The sequence below is a fragment of the Hemibagrus wyckioides genome, linkage group LG24, assembly GCF_019097595.1.
Source record: "Hemibagrus wyckioides isolate EC202008001 linkage group LG24, SWU_Hwy_1.0, whole genome shotgun sequence".
NCBI lineage: Eukaryota > Metazoa > Chordata > Actinopteri > Siluriformes > Bagridae > Hemibagrus > Hemibagrus wyckioides.
Genome location: NC_080733.1, coordinates 17,007,456 through 17,033,685, shown reverse-complemented (window position 1 = coordinate 17,033,685; position 26,230 = coordinate 17,007,456). Strand labels below are relative to the sequence as shown.

Genomic DNA, 26,230 nt, shown 5'->3' with positions numbered 1-26,230 from the left:
AGAGAGAGAGACTGAAAGGTGAGCCATGATGTTAGAAAGTATATCCTGAGAGTATGGTGTCAGATTATGAGACATGAGTAAATCCCATATTGAGGTCAGAGTACATCAGCTAGCGTCAGCGAACAAAAAGAGACACATCCTTAGTGGTAAATAAACAAACACACACGTCTTTACCTGGGCACCCCAGGGGGCACACGTGCCGGGCGAGAGGGCACCTGAGGCGGCGCACTGAATGGATCCTGGCCACTGTTGCTAAAGGCGTTCATGGGCTGTCCTGGTCTGGATGGGATGGGCGGAGCACCAAAAGCAGGGGATGGGTTTAGAGGAGGCGGTCCCGGGGTGGACCCTCTCACTGCTGGAGGCCTGTTAGGGGGAGGGGCAGCAGTGGCCGGCCGTCGCTGAGGGGTGGGGCTGTGAGGGACAGAGACAGGCGTAAGACAGGCGGACAGCTGTGTAAATTAAACCGGACGTTAATGAAGCAGAACACTGACCTGGCCTCCTGAATCCAGCTGTCATTAACGGGCGGAGGCATGGGCACGGAGATGGTGGAGGTGCTGATGTCACCGATGATGCTGAGCGCCTCCTTCAGGGCGTGGTACATCCGCAGCATCTCGTCCCTTCTCTGAGCCTGATCGACCGACTCCTCCATCAGACTGTTCTGATCCCCTGAAGAGTACAGGTAGGCCAGCAGCTCCGAGTGGATGAAGTCCTTCGCCTGAAGAGGAAGACCAGAGGAAGAGCCCACGGGTAAACCACCAAAAACCAACTGGTAAATCACCACTGGTTATCACCAATAACCACTGATCCAGGAACTTAATTCAGTCTGGGAATTTTACACCACAAACACTGACACAGGAATTTAACTTAAACTTAAAAACCATAATTAAGACATATACGAAGTATTTAAGATCAGGTTCTTTTGTGCAAAAACGTACTGAAGTTTGAGAACATGCTTTTGATCAGAAAGGGTTTTTTTTCCTCTTTATTTCTGGACCTTTGACCCAGGAACTTACTTTAGACCAGGAACTTACTAAATATCAGAAACTTGGACTCAGGAACTTTTTTTTAACCAGGAACTTTAGACCCAGGATCAAGACCAGAACCTTTAGCCCAACATCTGTACTTAAGAACAGGGACTTAATTTAGACCAGGAACCTTAGCCTAGGAGCCATATTTAAGACCTGGAAATTTTCTGCAAGAACTTTCTGAAGTTTGAGAACATGCTTTTGATCTCAGGACTTTCCTTAAGACCAGGACCTTTGACCCAGGAACTTTAGACCAGGAATTTTACACCTCGATCCAGGTTACTTACAAAAGACCAGAAGCTTTAGCTCAACATCTGTACTTAAAAACAAGAACTTACTTTCAACCAGGAACTTTAGACCAAGACCTTACTTAGTATCAGAAACTTTGACTCAGGAACTTATTTTAATCAGGAACTTTAGACCCAAGATCATATTTAAGATCAGGAACTTTTCTGCAAGAACTTGCTTTTGATCCGGAAAGTTTTTTTCAGGAACTTTAGACCTCGATCACTGACCCAGGTTACTTCCCCAAGACCAGAACCTTTAGCTCAACACCGGAACCTCAGCCCAGGAGCCATATTTAAGACCTGGAACTTGCAAGAATTTAGTGAATTTTAAGAACTTGCTTTTGATCAGGATCATGTTTTTCTTTTTATCTCAGGATTATTTAAGACCATGGACCAATTGCCTAGCAACCACCTGGGATAACATAGCAACCGCCTAGCAACACCCTTGCAACCACCTGGAATACCATAGCAACCGCTGAGCAACATACTAGCAATCTTTGGTCCTGTTTTTTATTTGAGATTTAGTTTTAATACGTTTTTGCTCAAAACTTTAGACCGTTGCTACAATATCAGAGAGATTAAACACACCAATTGTGATGTTTCTTAGAAATATTACTAGAAATAAAACTAAGACAACTAACCGGAACTCCTGTATGCCATTTCCTAAAGATGCTTAGAAGTGTCTGTGTAGAAATTACTCAAAAGTAATGACTTTAAGCCTTTAAATACACTTGTGCGGTTGTAGCCCAGTGGTGCGTGTGGATGCAGCGTCCTGCTGAGCGTTTGTTTCCATCTGTAATGACTCAGCTCATTTACATTGCCTCCAATTTCGCCAAGTCACACTGACTCTAAATGAAAATGACTGTACTGCTAGCTGCAGACCGGCGATGCCTACATGGTTTCGGTTTCTCCGTCTCTTTGTTTCTCTTAAAGGCAGCGATTAAGACGCTGAAGGGCTTTTGGGAAACGAACCTCTAGATGTCTCTCTCACATGTGCCACAATAAAACCAGAAGAACCAGATGAAGGTTAAATGTTCAGTGTTCATGCAGAGGGCAGACATCTAGAGATGAGCAAGCTCACGTCTTTCCACGTCATTCTGAAAGCCCACCGACTCAAACCGAAACAAGCCACCATCTGGCTTCTCACGCGCACGCGCACACACACGCGCACACACACGCGCACACTGACGTACGTTGTTGATCATCAGGTGCATGATGGTCTTCGGCATCAGGTCTCTGATGGTCTTGTTGACGATGCCGATGTAGGAGTCCACCAAGTTACGGATGGTTTCCACCTGCCTCTCCAGCTGAGGGTCCATGGAGAAGGTGTCTGCTGGAGCTCCATCATCTGCCTCGGCCTACGCACACACACACACACACACACACTTCGTTTTAACTCAGTCCATTCCAACAAATGCATAAATTAAGACAAAATAAATACAACAGCCATTCGAGATGAACAAAAGTAATGGCGCCCTGTAATAGCAGGAAGAGTTAGTGCGGGTCATGTTGTCGCTGAAGAGCTGCATTATTGGACAGCACTCTTCCTGTGAGTCGCGGTGTCTGTTGAACATCACACTAAAAGTCAGTTAACGTGATTTTATGGATGAGCGAATTTGTTTGTAAACGAATACAAAGAAAATCCTTGATTCATTTTTTTGCTGGTTTTGGCCTAGAAAAAAATTCATACTAAATGATTGATAATAATAATAATAATAACAATAACAATAACAATAACAACAACAACAACAACAACAACAATAATTAAAAAATATATAATAATAATAATTATTATTTTGTTAATTAATTATTGTTATTATTTTGTCCCAATAAATATATAATTTAGGACAGAACTGCTGATTCATAAAATCCATTATCATTTTCCCAATGAGGCTGGAAAATATAAAATAATAAAAATAATATTGTCGTCAATACTGATGATAACTGTCACAATATTACAGCAATATGTTTTAAAAAAAAATTCACAAACTGATTGGATACAGCTGACTTTATATTAAAAATTAGATAGAATTAAAAAAAAAAAAAAAAATACACTACCAGTCAAAAGTTTGGACACACCTTCTAATCCCATGGTCTTTCCTGATGTTTATTTCTTTCTACGTTGTAAAACAATGCTGAAGGCGGCCGAAATCCACAATAATGTCCTTTGAACAGTTGATATTGAGATATGTCTGCTACTGATGCTCTGTAAAGCCTTCATAACGCCTCTAATCTGAGGTGCTGTTAATTGGTGATTTCTGAGGCTGGTCACTCTAAATGAACTTCTCCTCTGCAGCAGAGGTCAGTTTTGGTCTTGCTTTACTGGGATGGTCTTCATGTGAGCCAGTTTCATCATGGTGCTTGATGGGTTTTGCAAATGCACTTGACAATACTGTTCTTGCAAGAACACCTGACCTTCGTGTCTTAAAATAACAACTGACTGTTTTTTTGTTGTCGTTACATATGGATTACTGAAGTCCATGTGTGTTATTTCATAGATTTGAATCTCCAGTATTGTTCTACAATGTAGAAAATAAATCCCTAAACAAAAAACATTGAATTAAAAGGTGTGTCCAAACTTTTGACTGGTAGTGTGTATATTTACATACACTACTCACAAAAAGTTAAGGATATTTGGCTTTTGGGTGAAATTTATGGACAATGTTAAAAGTTCTACAGTGTTATTATATTATTATCTTATTATATTATTATATCACTGTGTGTGTTTAATTTTGAGAATAATTTTTGAGACTGATGAGGTCAAGGGCTGCTGCTTTTGGATCTACACTTCGTGAGGACATGACATTCAGAGGTCAGCGTGTGGGTAAAGAGCCACTTCCTGTGGGCAGTACCTGATCTTTCTCAGGGTAGACGCCCGCACGGAGGAACGAGGCCTTCCAGCTGTCCACATCCTCCTGGGAATCGCAGGCCAGCTCGATCTGCCGCAGGTCTTTATAAACGTTCCTGTGTGAGTGCATAAACACACAGAGAATATAAACACACACACATATATATACACACACACAGCCAAACAGAGACACGGTGGGCGGAGCCGTGTCAGACCTTTGCTCCGTGTTGAAGATAGCGAAGGTGTGTTTGGTGGACATGAAGCCTTTCTCCACGTCTCTGAGCTTGAGGTTGTCCAGAGGAAGCATGTATTTCTTCTCCTTCTCCTGTGTCATGCAAACAGAAAGAGAAAAAAAGAAAGAAAGAGAGAGAGAGAGGGGTTAGAATATAAAACCACTGGCGTGACATTGCAACATACAGCCAAAGTGCAGCAGAGCAAACACACTCAGCTGCTGTGTTTACACACACACACACACACACACACACACTCATCAACCCCCGATTCGTTCTCTCTCTCTCTCGAAAACCCTATAGGTGCCTCTACATCCAGATGAACGTGTTTCAAGGTCCGGTGTTAAAACCCTAATCATGTTAGAAATTCTCTTACTGGAAATCCAACACAAAATATATATCCACTTTTCTAAAGACTTTTTAATGAGTTATTAAAAACCTTAACCTAAGCTCACAACTATATTCGTGATGTAGGGGAATAAACAGGGCAGAAATATCTGTTGCCCCAAAGCAGGGTTAATAACGGACCACCAGAGATGCTAAAGGATAGCTGAGAGGGCTGGGGGCAAGAGACACTGAGCTAGAGAGAGAGAGAGAGACAGAGAGAGAGAGAGAGACAGACAGAGAGAGAGAGACAGACAGAGAGAGAGACAGACAGAGAGAGAAAGAGAGCGACAGAGAGAGAGAAAGGCACCGAGAGAGACACACACAGAGAGAGACAGAGAGAGAGAGAGAGAGAGAGAGAGTGTGTGTGTGTGTGTACTAGAGAATTTGGTGGGGGGTTGGAGGGGTTGCCAACTTTCTCGTGAGCAGAAGCATCTGGAAACATTTATACATGGAGAGAGAGAGAGAGAGAGAGAGAGAGAGAGGGGAACAAAGCTATCCCAACAGTTACATCACTCCAAAAGAACACAGACCCCCCCCCTTTCCCCAGTAACCCAGTACGATTTCCTGCAAATTCCAAAGTCAGATCCCGACTGGAACGTCTCAGCCCTGCCACGTCACTCCGCTCCCACCGTGTACCGTCACCCCACACGCTGCCGTCCGCCTTTCTCTTCAAAACCGGGAACCCGAGCGGCAGGAAGCGGCACTCCGCTCTGGATTTTTACTAAAACCTCTATCTTGGTGGTGTGTGTGTCTAAAGAAATGCCTGGGAGAGAGAGGTACACACACTCACACACTCACACACTCACACACTCACACACTCACACACACTCACACACTCACTCACGCTCTCTCTCCTCTGGTCTGAACTGGTGAGTGTTTTATTTTAGAGCTGCAACAGAAACTTTTTAGCTTTGTGTGTTAAAGTACTAGTTTCAGATAGTTGAGTTAAGTTGTTAACTGATATAGAAGTTCTAACTGATTCAGTAAGATTCCTTTTCTGCTAATTCTGTCCATTCTCATGAAGTTGATTCATTTGATTCTGATTTATTACGTTTATTCCAGTTACGCTGATTCGGTTTCCAGTCGTACTCCACAGTTCCATCGATTCTGATTCCTTTGATTCAGTTCTGGTTACTTTGATTCTGTTGATTTGGATTCAGTTGATTTTTTTTTATTTTGTTCATTTTGGATTTGCTGAATCAGTAACAAAGGAGTCTGAATCACTTGAATCAGTATCAACGTTTTGTGAATCAAATGAATCAGTATCAAATTGATTTGAATCAACTGAATCATATCAACTTTATCTGAAACGAATGGATCAGTATCACATTTATCTGAATCAACTAAAAAAGTGTTAAATTAATCTGAATCAACTGAATCAGTGTTAAGTTTATTTGAGTCAAATAAATCAGTATCAAATTTATCTGAATCAAATTAACCAATATCAAATTTATCTGAATCAAATGAATCAATATCAAATTTGTTGAATCAACCAGATCAGTATCAAATTCCACTTATACTGATTCAGTTGATTTCGATTCCTTTTTATTATGACTCTGTTGGTTCCGATTCCGACTCCTCTGGTTATGTTGATCCTGATTCCTTTGATATTTGATACGGATTCTGTTCATTCTGATTCCTTTGACACTGATTCTTTTGATTTTGGTTACACGGATTCTCTTTATTCTAATTGAGTGAACTTTTATGTCACTGACCGGCTTGAATCAGAATTAGAGATCAGTGGTCAGTGACGGTTCAACCCGTGGTTTGAATACTATGAAATGAATCTTTGAGAATGTTTTGTGAACAGTGTGTGCATTTGAGCGTAGATCGAATCATCTTGCCCAAGCTGAATGTTTAATCTTCTCTCTCTCACTCTCTCTCTCTCTCGCCCATCCCCCTCCCTCCAGGCCTCATATCCAGGACACTGACCTGCAGCCCGGACGGCTGTGCTGCCCCCTCATGACTCCCCTATGACCCCCCCACCGCCTGCCCAGTGTTCAGACTACCTGTTCATTACGCTGCAGCTGAACAGTAGTCCGCACATTGGTTAGGCTGGGCCGGGACGCACACACACACACACGGGTCAGAAAAGACGAGGCTATAACTCTTCATCTTTGAGACGCAGGTACGAGTCAGACATATTACGGCAGATCTTGTACGTCGGTGTAATGCTCCATTTCTAATTACGGTCAAATCTGACAAGGATGAAGCAGGAAAACAATAAATCTAGATTTGCCCTGAGCGCCAATTCCCACGAATTGGTGGGGGCGGAGTCTTTACTGGGGAAAGTGAAGTGGGCAGGGCCTAGCAATGTGATCAAGTTAAATGATTAGTGTGGAGTTTACCCTCTACTACCTCAATTCAAAAAGCGAAAAAAAAAAAAAGATTAAAGCAGCCGTGTGTAAATTTTAAAGTCCACCTCTGCCTACGGGTCAAATTTTAACAAAAACAATTCAGCTTTGTCTCTTTAAATCCCTCACCCCCTTTAAAAAACGCTAGCTCTGTTCAAGCTGAGCTGCTTTCCGGGCCAGAAAAATTCAATCAAAAGCTTAGAATAAAAATTAAAAAAATAAAATAAAAATAAAATTAAAAAAAAATCACACACTGCCGCTTTAAGTCGTAAAGTCTCAAGAATATCCAATTAAATACATAATAATAAATATAAAAACTGAATTCCAGCAGGTTTATGGTCCAGTTTGAGCTTAGTTTTTTTCCATTTTAAACCCAAACTATATGAACAATGACTAATTATTAATTACAGTTTGGCAGAATGAGTATTTTTATTTCTCGCACCTCTTCATCCTTGTACCAGGACAGAGACTCGGCGGTCAGGACGAACCAGTACTCCTTAGATCCTCCCTTCATGAAGCTGATGTTGATGGTGAGCCAGCCTTTACGGATCACCTGCGTGGAGGGAGGAGAGGGAAAACGTCACGGGGAGCTGGAGAAACACACACGCACACACACACACGCACACACACACGCACGCACACACACACACACACACGCGCGCACACGCGCACACACGCGCACACACGCAGTCTCACACTTACCTGCACACAAACACCTTTTTAAACAGGGACAACAGTCTGTACTGCATTTTTGCCAAAATGGTTGTTTTAATTATTTATTTGCTTTTATTAAAATTATTCATTAAATCATGCTTTGTTGGGGTTTTTTTGTATTAAAATTTCTGACATTTCTGACATTTTAAAATATACATATATTTATTTAAAACAGCATATCGAACATAATTCTGATTTCTTTTTAATTAATTATTTAATTTATTTATTTAAATCATGGCTGTCTGAAGAAAGTCCAGCGTTTGAATAACTGCTGAAACTGTAATGCACTTAGCTGTGTGTGTGTGTGTGTGTGTGTGTGTGTTTTAATCTGTTTAAAAAATTTAATAACATCTGCATATTTCAGGAAAACGTAAAAATCTTATACTTTATAAAATGTTATGCTGAACTGAATATATCAGGAAGAAACATTAAACTGAGCTGAATGAATAAATAAATAAATAAATAAATAAATAAACAAACAAACAAACAAAATTTAGCTCAAGAACATTTCTTCCTGAAATTTCTCTACATTTTCAGCTCAAGAAAATGCCCGAGTTTTTATTTCATGTGTATTATATTTAATGCCAATGTGAACAAGGTGTGGATCTACAACATATTTTTATTTAAATGTTTATTATTTATATTTTAAATGTTTTTCATATGTGAATGAAGTCAGTAAATTCGTTTCAGAAATCCAAAGCAATTTGGCACAAAATCAAGGCAGAATTTTGCAAGAATTTTTTTCCAACTCCAGACCAAAGTGAATCACTGACCGCACGTTCAGTTAATAGATAATATCCGAACGAATTCCTCCGAGACGTTACATAAAGGAAGGTTTGTGTGATGACGTGAGCAGTGAGGGAGGAGCGCAATTTAATGATGGAGTTTTAATGATTATGTGTTAATGATGTGAATAAAGTTGTGAAGGTTTCAACATGCATAAAAGGGTTATGTGTGTGTGTGTGTGTGTGTGGGTGTGTCGATGGCATCCACACTGAACAGAGGGCTAGAGGAGTGAAGGTAAGGGGTCGGCGGTGGCCTGTTAGGATTCAAGGGGTGAGTAAAAGCTAAGCTGCTCGACGCTCGCTAAATCACAGAGGTTAAAGGGTTAGTGAGGTTTAACATCAATTAACACCTAATTAAACATTAGAGAAAAAAAATTAAGAGATGGGAGGGAGAGAGGGAGGGAGATCGAGAGAGAGAGAGAGAGAGAGAGAGAGAGAGAGAGGGAAAGAGGTGTGAATTATTAATGATGGAGTAAATAAAGTGGTGAAGAGGGAGAGGAGGAGAGATCGTGATCTCATGTTGTTTCCGTAAGTTTCTACGTTTTAATTTGTCCAAAATCTGCTGATATAAAATAAAATCCTGAACGTCCAATTTGGAGCACCACCTCTCCCTCCAACCCCCCACCGCTCACTCTGTGCTCTTCAGCTAAGAGAAACGTGGGTGCCAAAACTAACGAGCAGGCGGGGCAGCAGGCGGGAGGACAGGACAGGAGACCAACAGAGAAAAAACCCATATGGGCTGTTTGCCTTGGTGAGGAAACGCTTACAAACCCTCAGATACACGGGAGAGAGAGAGAGAGAGAGAGAGAGAGAGAGAGAGAGAGAGATAAAAGTCCACTTCCTGTTTGAACAGGAAAAGTGCGGTTTCAGTTTCCAGATTTCAGCACAGTGACATGTCACTGAACCCAACTCCAATCACTTTCCATTTTCACCAGTCTGAGTTTTTACTCCAGGTTTTTATTCACTTAAATCAAGGATTTCTGTCAAGAACTAATAATAACCTTTAGATAATATTTTAACAAGGTAAAAATTTCTCCAAAACAAATATATAAAAATAAATACATTTGGAATAAATTGGTTTATTTCTACATTTTTACATACAACTTCAAGATTTCTCCTTTAAAAAAATATGCCCTTAAATCTAGAAAGCTCTATCAAAAATCTATGAATCGTCTTTCGTTTTTTTGTGACTAATTTACTGTCCACGATCTAATTCTTTCTAAACTAAATCTCGACATTTTATTTATTTATTTATATTTTTATTTATTTAGTTTTCTCATTAATTTGTTAATGTATTAATTTATTTCTATTTAGTTAGTTCTTTAATTAATATATATATATATATAAAATCTCTTTACTTATTCCATAATTTTTAAATTCATTAATTAATTTTATTTATTTTAAGTGTTAAATATTTGTACTTCTATTTGATTGAGGTTTTATTGCACACACACACACACACCCTCAACAGCTGATAGCGTACATCACAGGCGTCTAAACAATTTTGATGCCTATCAATTGCATTAAATCAGATTTTTTGTTTAGTTAAAAATAAAATAATAAAGAGAAAATAAAGCCCAGACACCAACAATTCACCTAATTACATTTAAAATAATATTAGTGTGAAATTGATTAGTTTTGATTATATATTGATTACTGTTTTTAAAGGAAGCACTCATATAGAGCAGGGCTGGACAATCAGCGAGGTAAACACCGCCGACTAACCCGGACTCGACACTGAGCTGAAAATAACTTAATCATCAAAATGAAATATTAGCGTCAGAGCACAGGGTCAGCCATGATACAGCGCCCCTGGAGCAGAAGGGGCTGGGGCCTTGCTCAAGGGCCCCAACAGTGACAGCTTGGCGGTGCTGGGGATTAAACCCTAATCTTTCAAAAACCAAGAGCCTTAACCACTTCAGCTACCACCATTAATCCAATAAGGATTTATTTTTAATATCGCAGAAAACGAAGGAATAACTAACTTTTGGAATATTTGAATTCTTTCAGGTTTCTATTCGTCATAGAATATACAAGGAGAAACTGCTTATAATGTACCAAGATGAGAAGAAAAGGCTGTCGAACTTTAAACGATTCAGTGCATACTGCATTCGATTCAGTGCATACTGCATTCGATTCAGTCCCTGCTGCTTTTGATTCAGTGTCTACTGCAGACAATTCAGTATCTACTGTATTCAATTCAGTGTCTATAGCATTCAGTTCAGCACCAACTGCATTCTAGTCAGTGTCTACTGCATCCGATTCAGTTCCTTCTGCTTTTGATTCAGTGCCTATTGCATTCGATTCAGTGTCTACTGCATTTGAATTCTTCCAGGTTTCTATTCATCATTAAATATGCGAAGAGAAACTGCTTATAATGTAACAAGATGAAAAGAAAAGCCTGTCGAATTTAGGCGATAAACTGCGAGGCAACAAATCCGTTTCTAACACAGCGTTGTCGAATTCTGGACTCTGATTGGTCAGAAGGTGTTGATTTATTTCCCAGAAGGGCAGCTGCGAACATTAACTGCTTCAAAATGTTGATATGGTGAAGTTTCTTTGAGAAGATGATTATATAGAAAGGAAACATATACACACACACATCATTTTAGAACGAGGTTGTTTTACCTCCCTCTGACCCCACCCCCTTTCCCTTCCCACAGCCCATTCCTCCACAAGGCAAACTCGGCGCCCCCTGGAGGAGCTGCCAGCACTCAGCCAGACCGCAGGACAACCGAGGCATCACTTTTATTCCTGTAAATGAATGCAGGCTACCAAAGAAAGGAGTACTTCAACATTTTTTAACCACTGTGTCTGTAGCGCGTGTGTGACTTTACCTCCGCAGATGAGAATTTCAAATTGAGGATTAAAAAAACGAAATAAACAATATAAATAAATAAATAAAAACTCTTTACTCTAAACCCAAGTGAGTCCAAGTCAGATGATGGGGTGTCAGTGAAACTGCAGATTTCTGTAGAAAGCTTTCATCATTTCTTCACTCAGAGCACTCTCTAAAACATTCTCAGTAGGACAAATAGGACTAAACATAGTAACAATTAATTAACTTGTTTTACTTTTGTTTTTTAAGTTAGAAAACTTGTGTAATGTGTCAGTTGTATTCGATCTATTGAATTTAAATCCGTTCCTGCTGCATTTGATTCAGTGTCTAATGCATTTGATTCAATTCCTACTGCATCCGATTCAGTTCCTGCTGAATTCGATTCAGTGTCTACTGCATTTGATTTAATTCCTACTGCATTCGATTAAGTATCTATTGTATTCGATTTAGTGTCTATAGCATTCATTCAATTCAGTACCAACTGCATTCGCTTCAGTGTCTACTGCACTCGACTTAGTGTTGGCTGCATTTGATTCAGCGTCTACTGTATTCGATCCAGTGTCCATCTTCCTCAAAACGAAGATACCCTTATCTCATTTTATACACATACATTGATAAAGAATTCGAGATATCACATCTTGCTGTTAATCATCTCCCCTCTTGCCGATGAAGCTTCTCCTCCTTCTCCTATGAAAGACCCTAAATGCTCAGAGCTTTCTTTCCGAAGCTCATGTCCAGCATCTCTCTGATGTTCAGATGACGTTTTGGGTTAAACAGAGATTTTCTGTTTGTTTCCTCAGTGTGAAGAAACATTGAGACTCTGCTCTGTGGTGTCTGGTAAATCACACACACACACTACACAAGCTGCGAATAAGGCTGGGGATTAAAAAGTGCTGGAGTGCTCCTTTCAATGATAACAGACATATATCATATCCATAATGACATGGTTAGTAATGTTTGCATTAACGTGTTCAATTACGTCCTTGAATTACCGGTGTGTTAGAGGATTAAAAGCTGCTTAATTGTACCGTAACGAGAATTAGGAGCGTTACCGATTACTGGTAACGGCAACGACAAGTGCGATTCGATTCCTCCCGGGTTCCACCGTTCAAAGTGTGAGAACTGGAATACCTTTTCTGGTGTTCCGTCTACGAGTCCGCTTAGCTGCGAGGCAAAACAAAACAATTTCTTCGGTTAAAACCAAATCGGAAAACGATACGCCGAGCGACTTAATACAAACAGAAATAAACACACGGCGTGGACGGCTGGATTGGACTGGACAGCGGTCCGAAGTGTATAGCCTCAGTTCTCCTGACTGGCTGAGCCCTGGTGACCCCCTGACCGGGCGAAGGGCGAAGTTTGTTTGTGCGGGGTACTTACCAGTATTTCACCCTGCAGTGATGGATAAGGATGAAGGGGAAGAAGAGGACAGGGAGGAGGAGGAGGAGGGGTGAGGTTAGGACAGGATTTGGGGAATGGGGGTGGTCAAGTCAGAGGATAAGCAAAAAGCAAGGGAAGGACATCCCAGGAGACAACATCAAAGAGGAAAAGGAAGGGAGCAAGATATATATATATATATATATATGTATATAAAGAGAGAGAGAGAGAGAGAGAGGGAGAGAGAGAGGGAGAGAGAGAGCAACAGAACACAAGTACATGCAATTAGATTCACTTGCAATATGAAAAATCTTGCAGGTATCATAAATGCTGCTTCATTGTCACAGTTGCAATCCATGCGCTTTTTTAAATTACTCTACAAAAATAAAAAAAAATGGGAAAAAAGGAAGAAAAAACAAGTTAATTGAGCTTGTATTTAAATGAGAATAATAGGAATAATACTGATCGCTGGTTGCCGTGTCAGGGTTTGGTAGCTGTGGTAGCACGTTCATGCCTGATGAGCATCGCATGCTAAATTAGTGTGTGGAAGGTGTAGGGGAGAGCGGGGGCGGCGGCGACGAGGTGCAGCGCTCGCCTGATTCTATCACTCTCTGATCGCTCCTGGCTGGGACACGGTGACTGCTGTGAAACTTTCAGAAGGATTTAACTGTGGAAACGTAGCGTGAACATGCTAGAACCAGCCCAGCAGGGGGAGACAGAGCACACCGGGGGTGACAGAGCACACCGGGGGTTTGGCTGGAAGTTCATGAGTATGGTGGAAAGAGGGGAAAACAAAAAGGGAGGGGTGGGGAGGGGGGGGTGCTCTATAATCAAGGACATACAGGGTTCGTCAAAGGTTCTTTGAACAGCTATGAGAAATTAGATTCAACATGGACTTCTGTAGTAGTCTAAAAGGTTCTAGATGGAGGGAAGTCAAAGAAACACTTAGGGTACTAGATGACCTTTTTTTTCCTCTTTAAAATTTTTTTGCTTTGCTAATGGTCACCAAGTCCAGTGCCAAAAGATTCCAAAGATTTTTAATACCAACAGGAACCCAAAGGTACTTCTGGCGTAGAACTAGCAGCACTGTTCCTGTGTACTGTAGGTCCAACCAAAGCAAGAATAATCTACTCAAATGTTTGTTTTATTTCTAGACGAAGGCTTTCTTAAGGCTGCTCTGGACAGTCGAGGATTCTTAGCTTTCTGAAACAGTTCCGCTTGGAACCCATTCGGTGAAGAACCTTTTGAGGATCCCCAAAAGCTTTAAGGTGCTGGATAGATCGAGTCCGTATGAGTGTACGGGGGTTTATTCCACTGCACAGCAACAACAAACCAAATTCTATCAACAAATCAAAAATGTAAAAAAAAAAAGATCATTAATTTATTTTCTGTTCAGTAATTTTGTTGCAGAGGACATGAGCTGGTCCAGCAAATGGCCAGTAAGGCAAAAAAACCGAAATGATAATCAAAGGACGATGCAATGTCTGAAAATAAACGGGAACTTTGAAATCTCATTAGTTCCTGTTTGCACACGTCTTTTGTTTTCTTTAAAATGTACAGTGGAAAATCACCCAAAGTAAACAGTTTCAACTGCTGATATGCAGCAATCAGTGCAGCAGGAAGACACACGGGTGAGAGTACACTTTATTCATGAAAGGCAAGGGTGATACATGAAGGAAAAACAACACCAATAATAATAAATAATAATAATAATAAAAAGAAAAGTGATGGGTGAGAGCTGTGGGGCGGGACATACCTGGTTTGGAATAGGCCTTTTCTTGTTTGCGAGTGTTCTCTGTTGTGCACTGGATTGAGGAGAAAGAGGAAAAAGACACAAAAGGACCGAAGAAAGAAAAGACAAAAAGAAAGAAAACAATTAATCGGACACATTACTACTCCAGATTGTGTACAGCACTAATAAATCCGAACAAGCGTGAGCTAAACCTGCACTGCTGGACTAATAGGCTGGGGAAAAAGCCGAACCTGTCGCTGTCGTACCTTGGAAGGGTACCGTCATCCAGCCTCCGGTGGTCCAGACTGAAAATGTGACGTGACGACAACTGTTAACAGGGCTAGCGTGAGCGCTAATGCTACCACACGCACTCCGTGCATGCGCACAACGGACCAGGTCACACGGCAAACTGAACCAGGAAGCCTTTCACTACTGTACATGCTGTACACGAGCACCGGTTTTATTGACGGTGTGAGTAGCGACTGAAAAGCATGCAGCGTAAAAATTGGGATGAACCACGTTCTCAAACACGTTAGGCAAACTTCCTGAACAAATTATTTCTCGCTTTGGCCTAGCAAAATCATGCTAAATCTACACCCATGCAAACTCACAGAGAGCATTTTTTTGGAGATTTTCTATTGAAGATAAAATGGAATAAGCCGTCTGATCTGTTTAAACCGAACGGCTAGTTGCTAGTTCTAAATAAAACCACAGTAAGCACCAGGACTCACTTGGCTAATAAGGTTATGCTAGCAGTCCACCTTAAAACCACCACCAGTCATAATAGGCTTCTTCTAGTCTCACCAACAGACACCTACAGTACACTGCACACTTATCCAGATACATTGATGGCGACCATCTTGCACAGAGCTTCCCAGAACTTTCCAGTGTTTTTCAACAATTAGGCTTAATGAAATTTTTGTTGGTGTAAATATATTTATGTTTACATCATCTACAATGCACAGAAATAAAAGACCAAAGAGGTTTTCTATGGCCAAGATCTGGACTGTTACAATCTCATTGGTCCTTCATGCTGCCTGATATCCTGGCTTTACGTTAATCAAGAAAGTTTGTTTGAAATGGTTAGAACACCATTTTCTCTAATGGAGCACACGCCACAAGGAGCAGTTTAGTTCAGGTTTAAGGCAAAGTCCAGACTACAGGGATTAGTACAAACCTCCAGCATACACACTTGACCAACAAAGACCAAAGCCTGTAAAGCACACACTAATACACACACGAGTGAGAGTGTACACATACTTGGCAAATCCAATGAAGTCCTCGTGGTTGGTGTTGATGTAAGACAGCTCGATGTCAATCAGCAACAGAACCTGAAGACAGAGATCCATAGTGACTCCAGACAGCAGACAGATATTTAAATGAACAAGAGCTGAAAGCATGTTTTATGTAAGAGTAGAAAGAGGGCATGGGGGTTCTTTAGGGATGATGTTTGGAGCACGGTTCTTTAGAAAATGGTGCTTTGAGGGTCACAAGAAGAACAGTCCTTCAAAGGACCATCTCTCAATGTATGCTCCTCTAAGGGACTGTTCTTCTGGTGACAGTCCTTTACTAGATTATGCTTTGGGGAATGGTCCTTTAGGTGACAGCTCTTTAAGCCATGAATATTCTTTTCATTTTGGGCAATTCTTTTGGGGGACAGTCCTTTAAAAGATGGTCCTTTGGGGAACAGTTCTTTAAAAGATGGTCTTTTGGGAACAGTTCTTTAAAAGATGGTCCTTTGGGGAACAGTTCTTTAAAAGATGGTCCTTTTGGGAACAGTTCTTTAAAAGATGGTCCTTTGGGGAACAGTTCTTTAAAAGATGGTCCTTTGGGGAACAGTTCTTTAAAAGATGGTCCTTTGGGGAACAGTTCTTTAAAAGATGGTCCTTTGGGGAACAGTTCTTTAAAAGATGGTCCTTTGGGGAACAGTTCTTTAAAAGATGGTCTATTGGGAACAGTTCTTTCAGGGATAGTCTTTTGGGAAACACTCCTTTTAAAGATGGTCCTTTGCAAACAGTTCTTTCAGGGATGGTCTTTGGGGGACAGTCCTTTCTTCTTAGGGATGGTCCTTTGGGGTATTGTCTTTTGAGGGACAGTCCCTTAGAAACAGTTCTTTTAGGGATGGTTCTTTAGGGGACAGTTCTTTCAGGGATGGTTTTTGGGAACAGTTCTTTCAGGGATGGTTTTTGGGAACAGTTCTTTCAGGGATGGTTTTTGGGAACAGTTCTTTCAGGGATGGTTTTTGGGAACAGTTCTTTCAGGGATGGTTTTTGGGAACAGTTCTTTCAGGGATGGTTTTTGGGAACAGTTCTTTCAGGGATGGTTTTTGGGAACAGTTCTTTCAGGGATGGTTTTTGGGAACAGTTCTTTCAGGGATAGTCCTTTGGGAGCTGTTCTTTCAGGAATGGTCCTTTAAGGAACAGTCCTTTAAGGTATGGTCCTTTGGGTGACAGTTCTTTGGGGGAACTGTTCTTTAAGGGTTGGACAACATTCTTTGAGGGATGATGCTTTTAGTGACAGTTCTTTGGGGTACAGTCCTTAGGGGTCCAGTCCTTTTGGGAACTTTTGGGGCATGATCTTTGCAATACAGTCTTTGCGATACAGTTTGCGATACATCCACAGCCAGACTGGTCAACAATATCCAGGACCCACTATAGTCAAAGAGAGACAGTTCTTTAAGGGATGATCTGGGGGGGGCTGAGAGTTTTTTAAGGAATGGTCCTTAGATGAAATGTTTTTTAAGGGGTGGTCCGTAAGAGGACAGAGAGAGTTCTTTAAGGGATCGTCCTTAGGGGAACTGTTCTTTAAGGGATCGTCCTTAGGGAGACAGAGAGAGTTCTTTAAGGGATGGTACTTAGGGAACAGAGACAGTTCTTTAAAGGATAGTCCTTAAGGGGAGACAGAGTTGTTTAAAGGATGGTCCCTTATGGGAACAGACATAATTCTTTAAGGGATGGTCCTTAGGAGAACTGTTTTTCAAGGAATGGTCATTAGAGGAACTATTTTTTAAAAGGATGGTCCTTAGGGGGACAGAGAGAGTTCTTTAAGGCATGTTGCTTAGGGGGACAGAGACCGTTCTTTAATGGATGGTCTTTAGGAGTGTGTGTGTGTGTGTGTGTGTGTATCACCTGGTCCTTTGTCTTGCCCTCTCGCTCTCGGACATATGTAGTGACGATTCTCTCTGTCTCCTCTCTCAGCCGGGGGTACGAGTTCAGCTACAGACACAAAAATCACAACACTGCAGAATACGGGGTTTATTGAACACACACACACACACACAGTAATGGAATAGGAAGCTGCCCACAACCAAAAGCAAGCACCAGCATGATCTACTTCACAGAAAGAAGACCAAAGAGGAGGCACTTGCTTTTGACCAAGACTGCAATCAGCACAAACACACACACACACACACACACACACACACAAACACACACACACCACAGATCAGTGAGCAAAGCTTTCACCATCAGCTAAATAGGATCGGCTTTAATAAATCACATGATTAATTCATAAATCTTTATTAGAGCCGCACAAACACGCCTAAACCAAGATTACAAAATTCTCCTTGATTTTTTTTTATTTATTTTTTTTTATGTGTTTGATTTTGGAAAACGCCGCTAAAGTCTCCAAAGATTTTTGATAGACTGTTTTCCTTTTTTTTATTCATAGCTAAAAAGTGCTGTACAAATAAGTCATAAAATTAATTTAAAAAAAATGCAAAATGCACAGAAATAAAAACAAATTTAAATCCAAAAAAAAATTAATAAATAAAATTTTAAATACACAAAATTAGCATAGGGGGATTTAAACAAAGAAAAAAAATCTAAATCTAAAAAAGTCTAAAATCTTCTGTACACTGTGTTAGTTTACGAATAAATAAATATTTTTTCTCTATGTATGGTAATATATAGAGAAATTGCTATTAATAATAATGGAAAATGTTTGTAAATGTTCCGATTTTGTAATGTCATTTTTTTTAATGACATTTTTAAGCTGTTATTTTGTGCAGCTCTAATATAAACTCTTACTAATCAAACCTCCACTAGAACTACAGAATGTAATGCATCCAATCTAAGTCTGTAAAATGTCCAACATGGTTAACAAAAAGAAATAATTTTAAATAAAATAAATAAATGATATGAGCAAATGTCAGTCTATATTTGAGATGCTGAGCATCAGAAATATAGACGTTTTCCAGAGCCGAGAGTGATGCAGTGGTTAAGTGGCGTTAGTTAGACGAGAGAGAGATTGACAGAGAGAGAGAAAGTGGAAGAAAGCAAGAGAAAAAGAGAGAGATGGATGTTCTTTCTATTTTAACCTCAAAAGAAAAAGAAAAACTTGGGTGAGTAAAGAAAACTGTGTAGGCTCTGGACGCAGTTCCACCTACTACCACAAGGGGGCAGATGAACCTCATCACTCAAACAGCGCAGGTAAACAATAATAATGGGATTATTATTATTAATTCTGACATTTTACAACGTTAAAAATAAACTGCTGTGGTACAAAAGGAATAAAAAAATTTGATGTTATTCGGAAAACAATCCACTCCAGGGTGGAGAAAAGGGAACTCCATCATGTTTGTTGATTATTTTCCGGTAACAGCACGTGTCCAAAGGTTTAACTTCTGTACTTAGTTAACTGTATCTGATTAAACCGAATTCTTGAAATGATTCGAATGCGTTTTCTTTAAGCGGCATTTCTTAACCGATACAGATAAAAACTGGTTGTTCTGGAGCTAATATCAGTTTCACACGCATGAGGCTAAACGAGAGGTTTTTGGGGGTGAGATGGGCGTGAAGAAATGGGCAGTCTATCAGACTGCTGAAGAAGCAGGGACAGGAAGCACAAACAAAATGGTGCTTTTCCAGAGCGGTCAGTTCTGGAAACCGGAACTGGGATGCTGGATTCATGACCTGACGCGGACAGAGCAAAGATGGAGGATGGCCATGGCCAAGCGCGGCTGCGTGGAAGAAGGGCAGGTCTCAGACAAACAGGTGCTGATTGGCTGACAGGGTGAAGGAACCAAAAGCGTGGAGATACGAGAACGCGACCAGGAGGAATGGGACGAGATGCTGGGTTGGTTCATCGCTCCTCTCGTGGTTTACCTTGTTGGAACACTTTCTGATGAGCGTGGTGAGCTCGTTCATCACCATGTCCACGCACTTCAGACTGGGAGCTTTCAGTTTGAGGATCTGCTTTTTCACCATGGCCTCGAAGGCCAAGTCAGGGGTGAAGAGCCCCGTTCTGAGCATTCGGGGAAGAGGGAAAAGAGTCGCGTCGTAGAGCGTGAGGGAGAAGAGGGGGAAGAAAAACAACAGAAGGAGAAGGAGAAGAAGAAGAAGAAGAAGAAGAAAAATTTTAGTTAGTTATTAATCACTAATCTCTAGACAGACACTTATACCAGTCCAAAAAGAGGCAGGCCGCCGTTTCCACATCCTCACTGCTAGCTGAATTACCCATAAATCCCTCTGTGATCCTCCCGGCGTGCGTTACAGCACTGATTTCAATCGGCCCTCATCCGCCACATTTAAAGAGCTGCTTTGGAGTTTTTTACACTTCAAATCAAGTGAAGTTGAGTCCACAAAGGAAATAAAACGCATTTCAAAATGAATAAATAAATATAAATTAATAAATAAATCAATAAAAGTGGCTCATTAGGAGACGAAAAAGCGCTTTGTTTTTCTCGTTATTAAATTCAACAGCGTCGATCGAAGCGAAGCAAACCCCGAATTTTTCGACAAAAAAATTTTTTTTTTATCGTCCTCTGATTCACCCCCCCCCCCCCAACAGCTCCACTTCAATCCCTTCTCCTCTTTCTCGCGCCCATCACCGAGCTAGCTTCACTTTGTGACTCATTTTTGTGTGTCATCTTTCAGGTTTCTGGTTAAGCTGTGTTTCTTCATCTTATTAACATCATGAGAGGTCTAACCTTAATCAAACACACCTGAGCACGCTAAACTCTGCAGGAAAGTGGATCTTGTGGGCCAGATTTGAGGATCCCTGTTCTAGGGACTCAAACTCCATGCGTCCTGCTAGACCAGGGGTGTCAAACCATATCCACGAAGGGCCGGTGTGGGTGCAGGTTTTTATTCCAGCCGAGCAGAAGCCACACCTGATTCCACCTGTTTAATCAACTGATCCTGGCTTTCAGTAGACTCAGGTGCTACAGTTGGAATGAAAACCTGCACCAGCACCGGCCCTTTGTGGATACGGTTTGACAATCCTGTGCTAGACGGATCGCTAATTTGCTAGTCAACAAATTTTACATATCCTTAACGGACGCGCAATATCATATGCATAACTTCATTATTTTGTGCATTATCACCACTTCCTTACGTTAAAGCCGTACAGGAAACTAAAGGTGGATTGAATCCCCTGGTATAACAGAGAGCTTTAAACGGATGAGTGCGTATTGAAACCAGTGATGCAGTGGCCGATTTTTCGGCTTGGTGGAAGTCGATCGGCCGTGCCGTGCGGTTTGCTCCTTTTGGACGTGAGACGAGCGGGATCCCGAGTCCGTTCGTCTCGGCTGCACAAGACCAGCACAAAACCTCAACACACGACAGCTGGACCCTGCACACGGGGCGGCCGGCAGGCTGACGGGGGTCACTCCGGGCACGCGATCCATTCAGGCGCTATAACGTTCGCTCCAGTGCGGAGTCTGGTTACACCGAGCTGCTTGAATATTTCATGAGGATCTCGGTGGTGTGAGACTGTTACTGTTGAACTTAACCTGAGCAGTCCAACCACACGTTCTAAATTGGTCAGGAATTTCTTTAAATCTGGACAGCTCTCATTTCGCTTTGTGATGGAAGGGAAGCTTAACGAGAGTGGTGTTTGTGTGGCGTCTTGCGAGACCGGTGTGACCCCGCCCCCTCTCGCCGACAGAGCGCCCCCGCCCCTGTGTAAGGGCCGGGCAGCAGCGCAGTACCTTGTTGGTGCACTGCCTGACCGTGTTGATGAGCTCCTGAATCACCAGATCGATACATTTGAGACAGGGCTCTTTCAGCTTTACGATCTGCTTTTTCACGATGGCTTCGAACGCCAGGTCGGGGGTGAACAGGCCAGTTCTGAGAACATACAGGGGTGTGGGGAAACAGACAGACGGACAGACAGACAGACAGACAGGGTGACAAAAAAAACGTTCAGACAGACAAACAGGTAAAAATGACAACAGAAGCAAAAAGGAGGGACATGCAGACGGTGAGGAGGTGAGAAACTCCAAAGAAGAAAAAACATGTGACAACAGAAGTCAGACAATACATGACGAAAAAAACCAGGGTGATGAAGTGAGAGGAGAGGAAAGCCAGAAGAGAGAGAGAGAGAGAGAGAGAGAGAGAGAGAGAGAAGGAAAAACGAAACAGGTTGTCAGTACCAGTACGAACAAGGCCAAGCAGCAGACTGTGTGTCTGAATCTATAGAAAAGAGCCGAGTCGACAGTTTAAACACACAGAGACGAACACTGTCATAGTGAAATGGTGTGTGTGTGTGTGTGTATGTGTGTGCTAGAGTTCCTGTATGAGTAGTCATATCGGTGCGAGTGTCTATGTGGACAAATGGCAGGAGATCTGTATGAGATTGTCTGTTTGGACAAATTGTGTCTGTATGCAAGTGTCTGTGTGCAAGTGTCCATATGGACAAATGCTGTCTGTGTGCGAGTGTCCATGTGTGAGTGTCCGTATGTTCAAATAGAGGTATATCTGTGTGTAAGTGTCCGTATGGACAAATGGTGTCTGTGTGCGAGTGTCTGTGTGCGAGTGTCCATATGGACAAAAGGTGTCTGTGTGCAAGTGTCCATATGGACATATGTCTGTGTGCGAGTGTCAATGTGCGAGGGTACATATGGACAAATGGTATGTGTACGAGTGTCTATATGAACAAAAGGTGTCTGTGTGCGAGTGTCCGTGTGCTTGTGTCCATATGGACAAACAGAGTTACATTTGTGTGAAAGTGTCAGTGTGGTCAAATGCTGGGATATCTGTATGCGAGTGTCCGTGTGCGAGTGTCCGTGAGGTCAAATTTCAGTATATCCTTAAATTCAATAAGTGTTTATTTGTGACATGCACAAGTGTTAGTATGTGTGTCCACGTTCACAACGTGTGTGTGTGTGTGTTAGTTATGGAGAGCAGACGGTGTCATGGCTGCAGGAGGTCTCAGTGAAGCTCCACTTGCCTGACACCATGGACGTTCTTAATGGCGTGACTGATCTCTCGCCGCAGCTCCTTCTCATCAAACACAATCTGACCAACACAGAGACACGAGAATAGTGAAAAGAGGGATTTGAGAAAGTGTGTGTGTGTGTGTGTGTGTGTGCGCGTGTGTGTGGTTCACCTTGACCAACTCGAAGGGGAAGCGCTCGTGGAAGATGCGGTTGATCCTGGCTCCTCCGGACAGCTCCACCGTGTCCACCTGATCTCCTGAGCCCTCGATACACTTCTCAAAGTCCACACCGAACTGCTGCACCATCCTGATCACACACACACACACACACACAAATCACCAAAGAGATGTTTATTTATCCAGGCATTCAATACAGTTTCCATTTATTCAAATATGAAACTACAAACAAACATTTTTATCCATTTATAGTTACAGTTAATGTTGTGGAACATTCATGAAACAAGCATCTATAAACATTTTCCCCCTCACTGCCTCTCTATACAAGCCTCCTGTGAAAGCTGTTGCTATAGAAACGAAAACATATCAGTAACGAGTGCATTAATACGATATAAAGCGGTGATGTGCAGCTGCACCCCTGTCAGGGCTGCTTTCCTAGTGAATCAACTTCTGAATTGACCCCTGAATCGACCCCTAAATCAACCCATGGATGGATGGATGGAAGCGTGGATGGATGGATGGATGTTGTTGACTGAGAGATGTTTTGGAAGAGGTGAGAGGGAATGTGATTGATGGGTTGATGGATGGATGGTTGGATGGATGGACTGATAGATTGATTGACTTATGGATGGATGGATGGATGGATGAATGGTGTTGACAGAGATGTTTGGAGAGGAGGTGAAGGGAACATGACTCACTGCAGCAGAGCCTTGGTCTTGCGTGTGGGGTCGTCTGGACGGAAGTTCTTGTACTCCTCCACCTCTTTCTCCAGAGACAAGAGCTGCGACTGCAACTTACTGCGTAATCCAGGCAGCGTGTCCCGGATGTGATTAGTCAATTGCTGTGAGAGAAAACACGAGGAGAAGATTGTTTCAAAAGGCTAGACAAATCATTAATCCATTAACTAACTAGAAACTAGTAAAAGCTCCAGTGTTGCATAGAAACATGACTGATGACTAAAAAAACTTCATGTGATACCATGTGGCGAGTTAGTCAGCTAGTTAAATACCGCATGGCAAGTTAGTCAGCTAGTTAAATACCGTGTGGCAAGTTAGTCAGCTAGTTAAATACCGTGTGGCAAGTTAGTCAGCTAGTTAAATACCCCGTGGCAAGTTAGTCAGCTAGTTAAATACCCCGTGGCGAGTTAGTCAGCTAGTTAAATACCCCGTGGCGAGTTAGTCAGCTAGTTAAATACCGCGTGGCGAGTTAGTCAGCTAGTTAAATACCGCGTGGCGAGTTAGTCAGCTAGTTAAATACCGCGTGGCGAGTTAGTCAGCTAGTTAAATACCGCGTGGCGAGTTAGTCAGCTAGTTAAATACCGCGTGGCGAGTTAGTCAGCTAGTTAAATACCCCGTGGCGAGTTAGTCAGCTAGTTAAATACCGTGTGGCGAGTTAGTCAGCTAGTTAAATACCGTGTGGCGAGTTAGTCAGCTAGTTAAATACCGTGTGGCGAGTTAGTCAGCTAGTTAAATACCGCGTGGCGAGTTAGTCAGCTAGTTAAATACCGCGTGGCGAGTTAGTCAGCTAGTTAAATACCGCGTGGCGAGTTAGTCAGCTAGTTAAATACCGCGTGGCGAGTTAGTCAGCTAGTTAAATACCGCGTGGCGAGTTAGTCAGCTAGTTAAATACCGCGTGGCGAGTTAGTCAGCTAGTTAAATACCGCGTGGCGAGTTAGTCAGCTAGTTAAATACCGCGTGGCGAGTTAGTCAGCTAGTTAAATACCGCGTGGCGAGTTAGTCAGCTAGTTAAATACCGCGTGGCGAGTTAGTCAGCTAGTTAAATACCGCGTGGCGAGTTAGTCAGCTAGTTAAATACCCCGTGGCGAGTTAGTCAGCTAGTTAAATACCCCGTGGCGAGTTAGTCAGCTAGTTAAATACCGTGTGGCAAGTTAGTCAGCTAGTTAAATACCGTGTGGCGAGTTAGTCAGCTAGTTAAATACCGCGTGGCGAGTTAGTCAGCTAGTTAAATACCGCGTGGCGAGTTAGTCAGCTAGTTAAATACCGCGTGGCGAGTTAGTCAGCTAGTTAAATACCGCGTGGCGAGTTAGTCAGCTAGTTAAATACCGCGTGGCGAGTTAGTCAGCTAGTTAAATACCGCGTGGCGAGTTAGTCAGCTAGTTAAATACCGCGTGGCGAGTTAGTCAGCTAGTTAAATACAGTGTGGCAAGTTAGTCAGCTAGTTAAATACCGTGTGGCGAGTTAGTCAGCTAGTTAAATACTGTGTGGCGAGTTAGTCAGCTAGTTTAATTCGGATGGATTAGTTACATCATCAAGATGCTTAGATATTTTATTGTTTTTCAAACTTTTGCAAAAGTCAATATGGAGTACATTTATTTTCTGTTTTACTTTATAGTCTGGATATGAAAAAATAAATAGCAATAAATATGATAAGGGAAAAAAAAAGATACATGAGATTTTAGTGATTTTAAGAGTTGGTGGGCGGAGTCAGGGGTGTTGTGGCTCACCTGGTTGAGGGTCTTCTGCAGGTGCGGCGTTCCCATTCGCTCAGCCAGGTGTCTGTAAGCAGGATGAGACAGGAAGAACTTCCTCTCAGCAGCCAGAGCGGCGCGAATGTCCTTCCTGCCGTCGATGTCCTTCTGACTGCGGTTCACCACACCGATGTAGCCTGCAACACACACACACACACACACACACACACACGGCGTTAGAATACGACGTCTGCATTGGTACATGTTTGTTGCACGTGTACACGAGGCCCACCTCTGCGCAGAGGTAGTAGCTTGTTCTCCAGGATGTCTCGAGCATCTGTTCCCTCGTCCATCAGGTCCAGCTTAGTGATCACGCCGATGGTGCGCAGACCCTGAGGGTCCACCTCCTTGGCGATCTTGAGGGCGTCGGAGTTGGCCAGGTCCATGTTGGCTGGAGTGACTGCAAGGATCAGGCAGCTCTCTTTAGTGATGAACTGCAAGAGCATGTCGCGGATCTGGTGCTCGATATCCGGCGGCTGGTCGCCCACGGCAACCTTGGTCATCCCAGGCAGGTCGATGAGGGTCAGATTCAACACTGATGAACAGAGAGAGAGACAGAGACAGAAAGAAAGACTGGGGATTATATTTTATAGAACTTTGGGGGGGGGGTGTGAGTGAGAGAGAGAGAGAGAGAGAGAGAGATACCATTAGGTGAGTAGACTCTCAGGTTGATGGGAATGGGGGAGATTCCCTTATTCGAACCCGTGATCCTGTCTGTCTCAGCCTCGATCTCCATCCGGACCTCATCAAAGTCCACAAACTTCTTCCCCTTACAGTGTAGAAACTCGGCATACTCTATACACACACACACACACACACACACACAC

General features: G+C 42.2%; 1 protein-coding gene and 1 long non-coding RNA gene across 9 annotated transcripts in view; one reads left to right on the top strand and one right to left on the bottom strand.

Annotated features, from left to right (window-relative positions):
* The window catches only part of dnm2a (dynamin 2a), a 52,921-nt gene that overhangs the window by 6,815 nt on the left and 19,876 nt on the right, over positions 1-26,230 (bottom strand). For 2 of the 7 annotated variants that reach the window (XM_058378165.1, XM_058378160.1), the window contains exons 3-19: positions 26,049-26,198; positions 25,636-25,938; positions 25,380-25,540; positions 23,614-23,756; positions 22,910-23,045; positions 22,751-22,818; positions 21,510-21,648; positions 17,707-17,793; positions 15,839-15,909; positions 14,603-14,651; positions 12,601-12,633; positions 7,574-7,684; positions 4,376-4,485; positions 4,165-4,276; positions 2,506-2,670; positions 492-715; positions 175-411 (exon numbers count right to left, since the gene is read on the bottom strand). In XM_058378165.1, the coding sequence (XP_058234148.1) occupies positions 175-411; positions 492-715; positions 2,506-2,670; positions 4,165-4,276; positions 4,376-4,485; positions 7,574-7,684; positions 12,601-12,633; positions 14,603-14,651; positions 15,839-15,909; positions 17,707-17,793; positions 21,510-21,648; positions 22,751-22,818; positions 22,910-23,045; positions 23,614-23,756; positions 25,380-25,540; positions 25,636-25,938; positions 26,049-26,198 (2,299 nt within the window). Of the gene's footprint in view, positions 1-174; positions 412-491; positions 716-2,505; positions 2,671-4,164; positions 4,277-4,375; positions 4,486-7,573; positions 7,685-12,600; positions 12,634-12,849; positions 12,862-14,602; positions 14,652-15,838; positions 15,910-17,706; positions 17,794-19,683; positions 19,823-21,509; positions 21,649-22,750; positions 22,819-22,909; positions 23,046-23,613; positions 23,757-25,379; positions 25,541-25,635; positions 25,939-26,048; positions 26,199-26,230 lie in introns of all 7 variants that reach the window. The other 5 variants (XM_058378161.1, XM_058378162.1, XM_058378166.1 and 2 more) reach the window with 5 other exon arrangements.
* On the top strand, positions 5,395-7,938 carry LOC131345326 (uncharacterized). 2 transcript variants are annotated; one of them, XR_009203472.1, is made up of 3 exons: positions 5,395-5,553; positions 6,688-6,905; positions 7,593-7,938. It is a non-coding gene; the product is annotated as an uncharacterized LOC131345326 (long non-coding RNA). The 2 variants fall into 2 exon arrangements; XR_009203473.1 differs by having other exon boundaries at positions 5,497-5,646.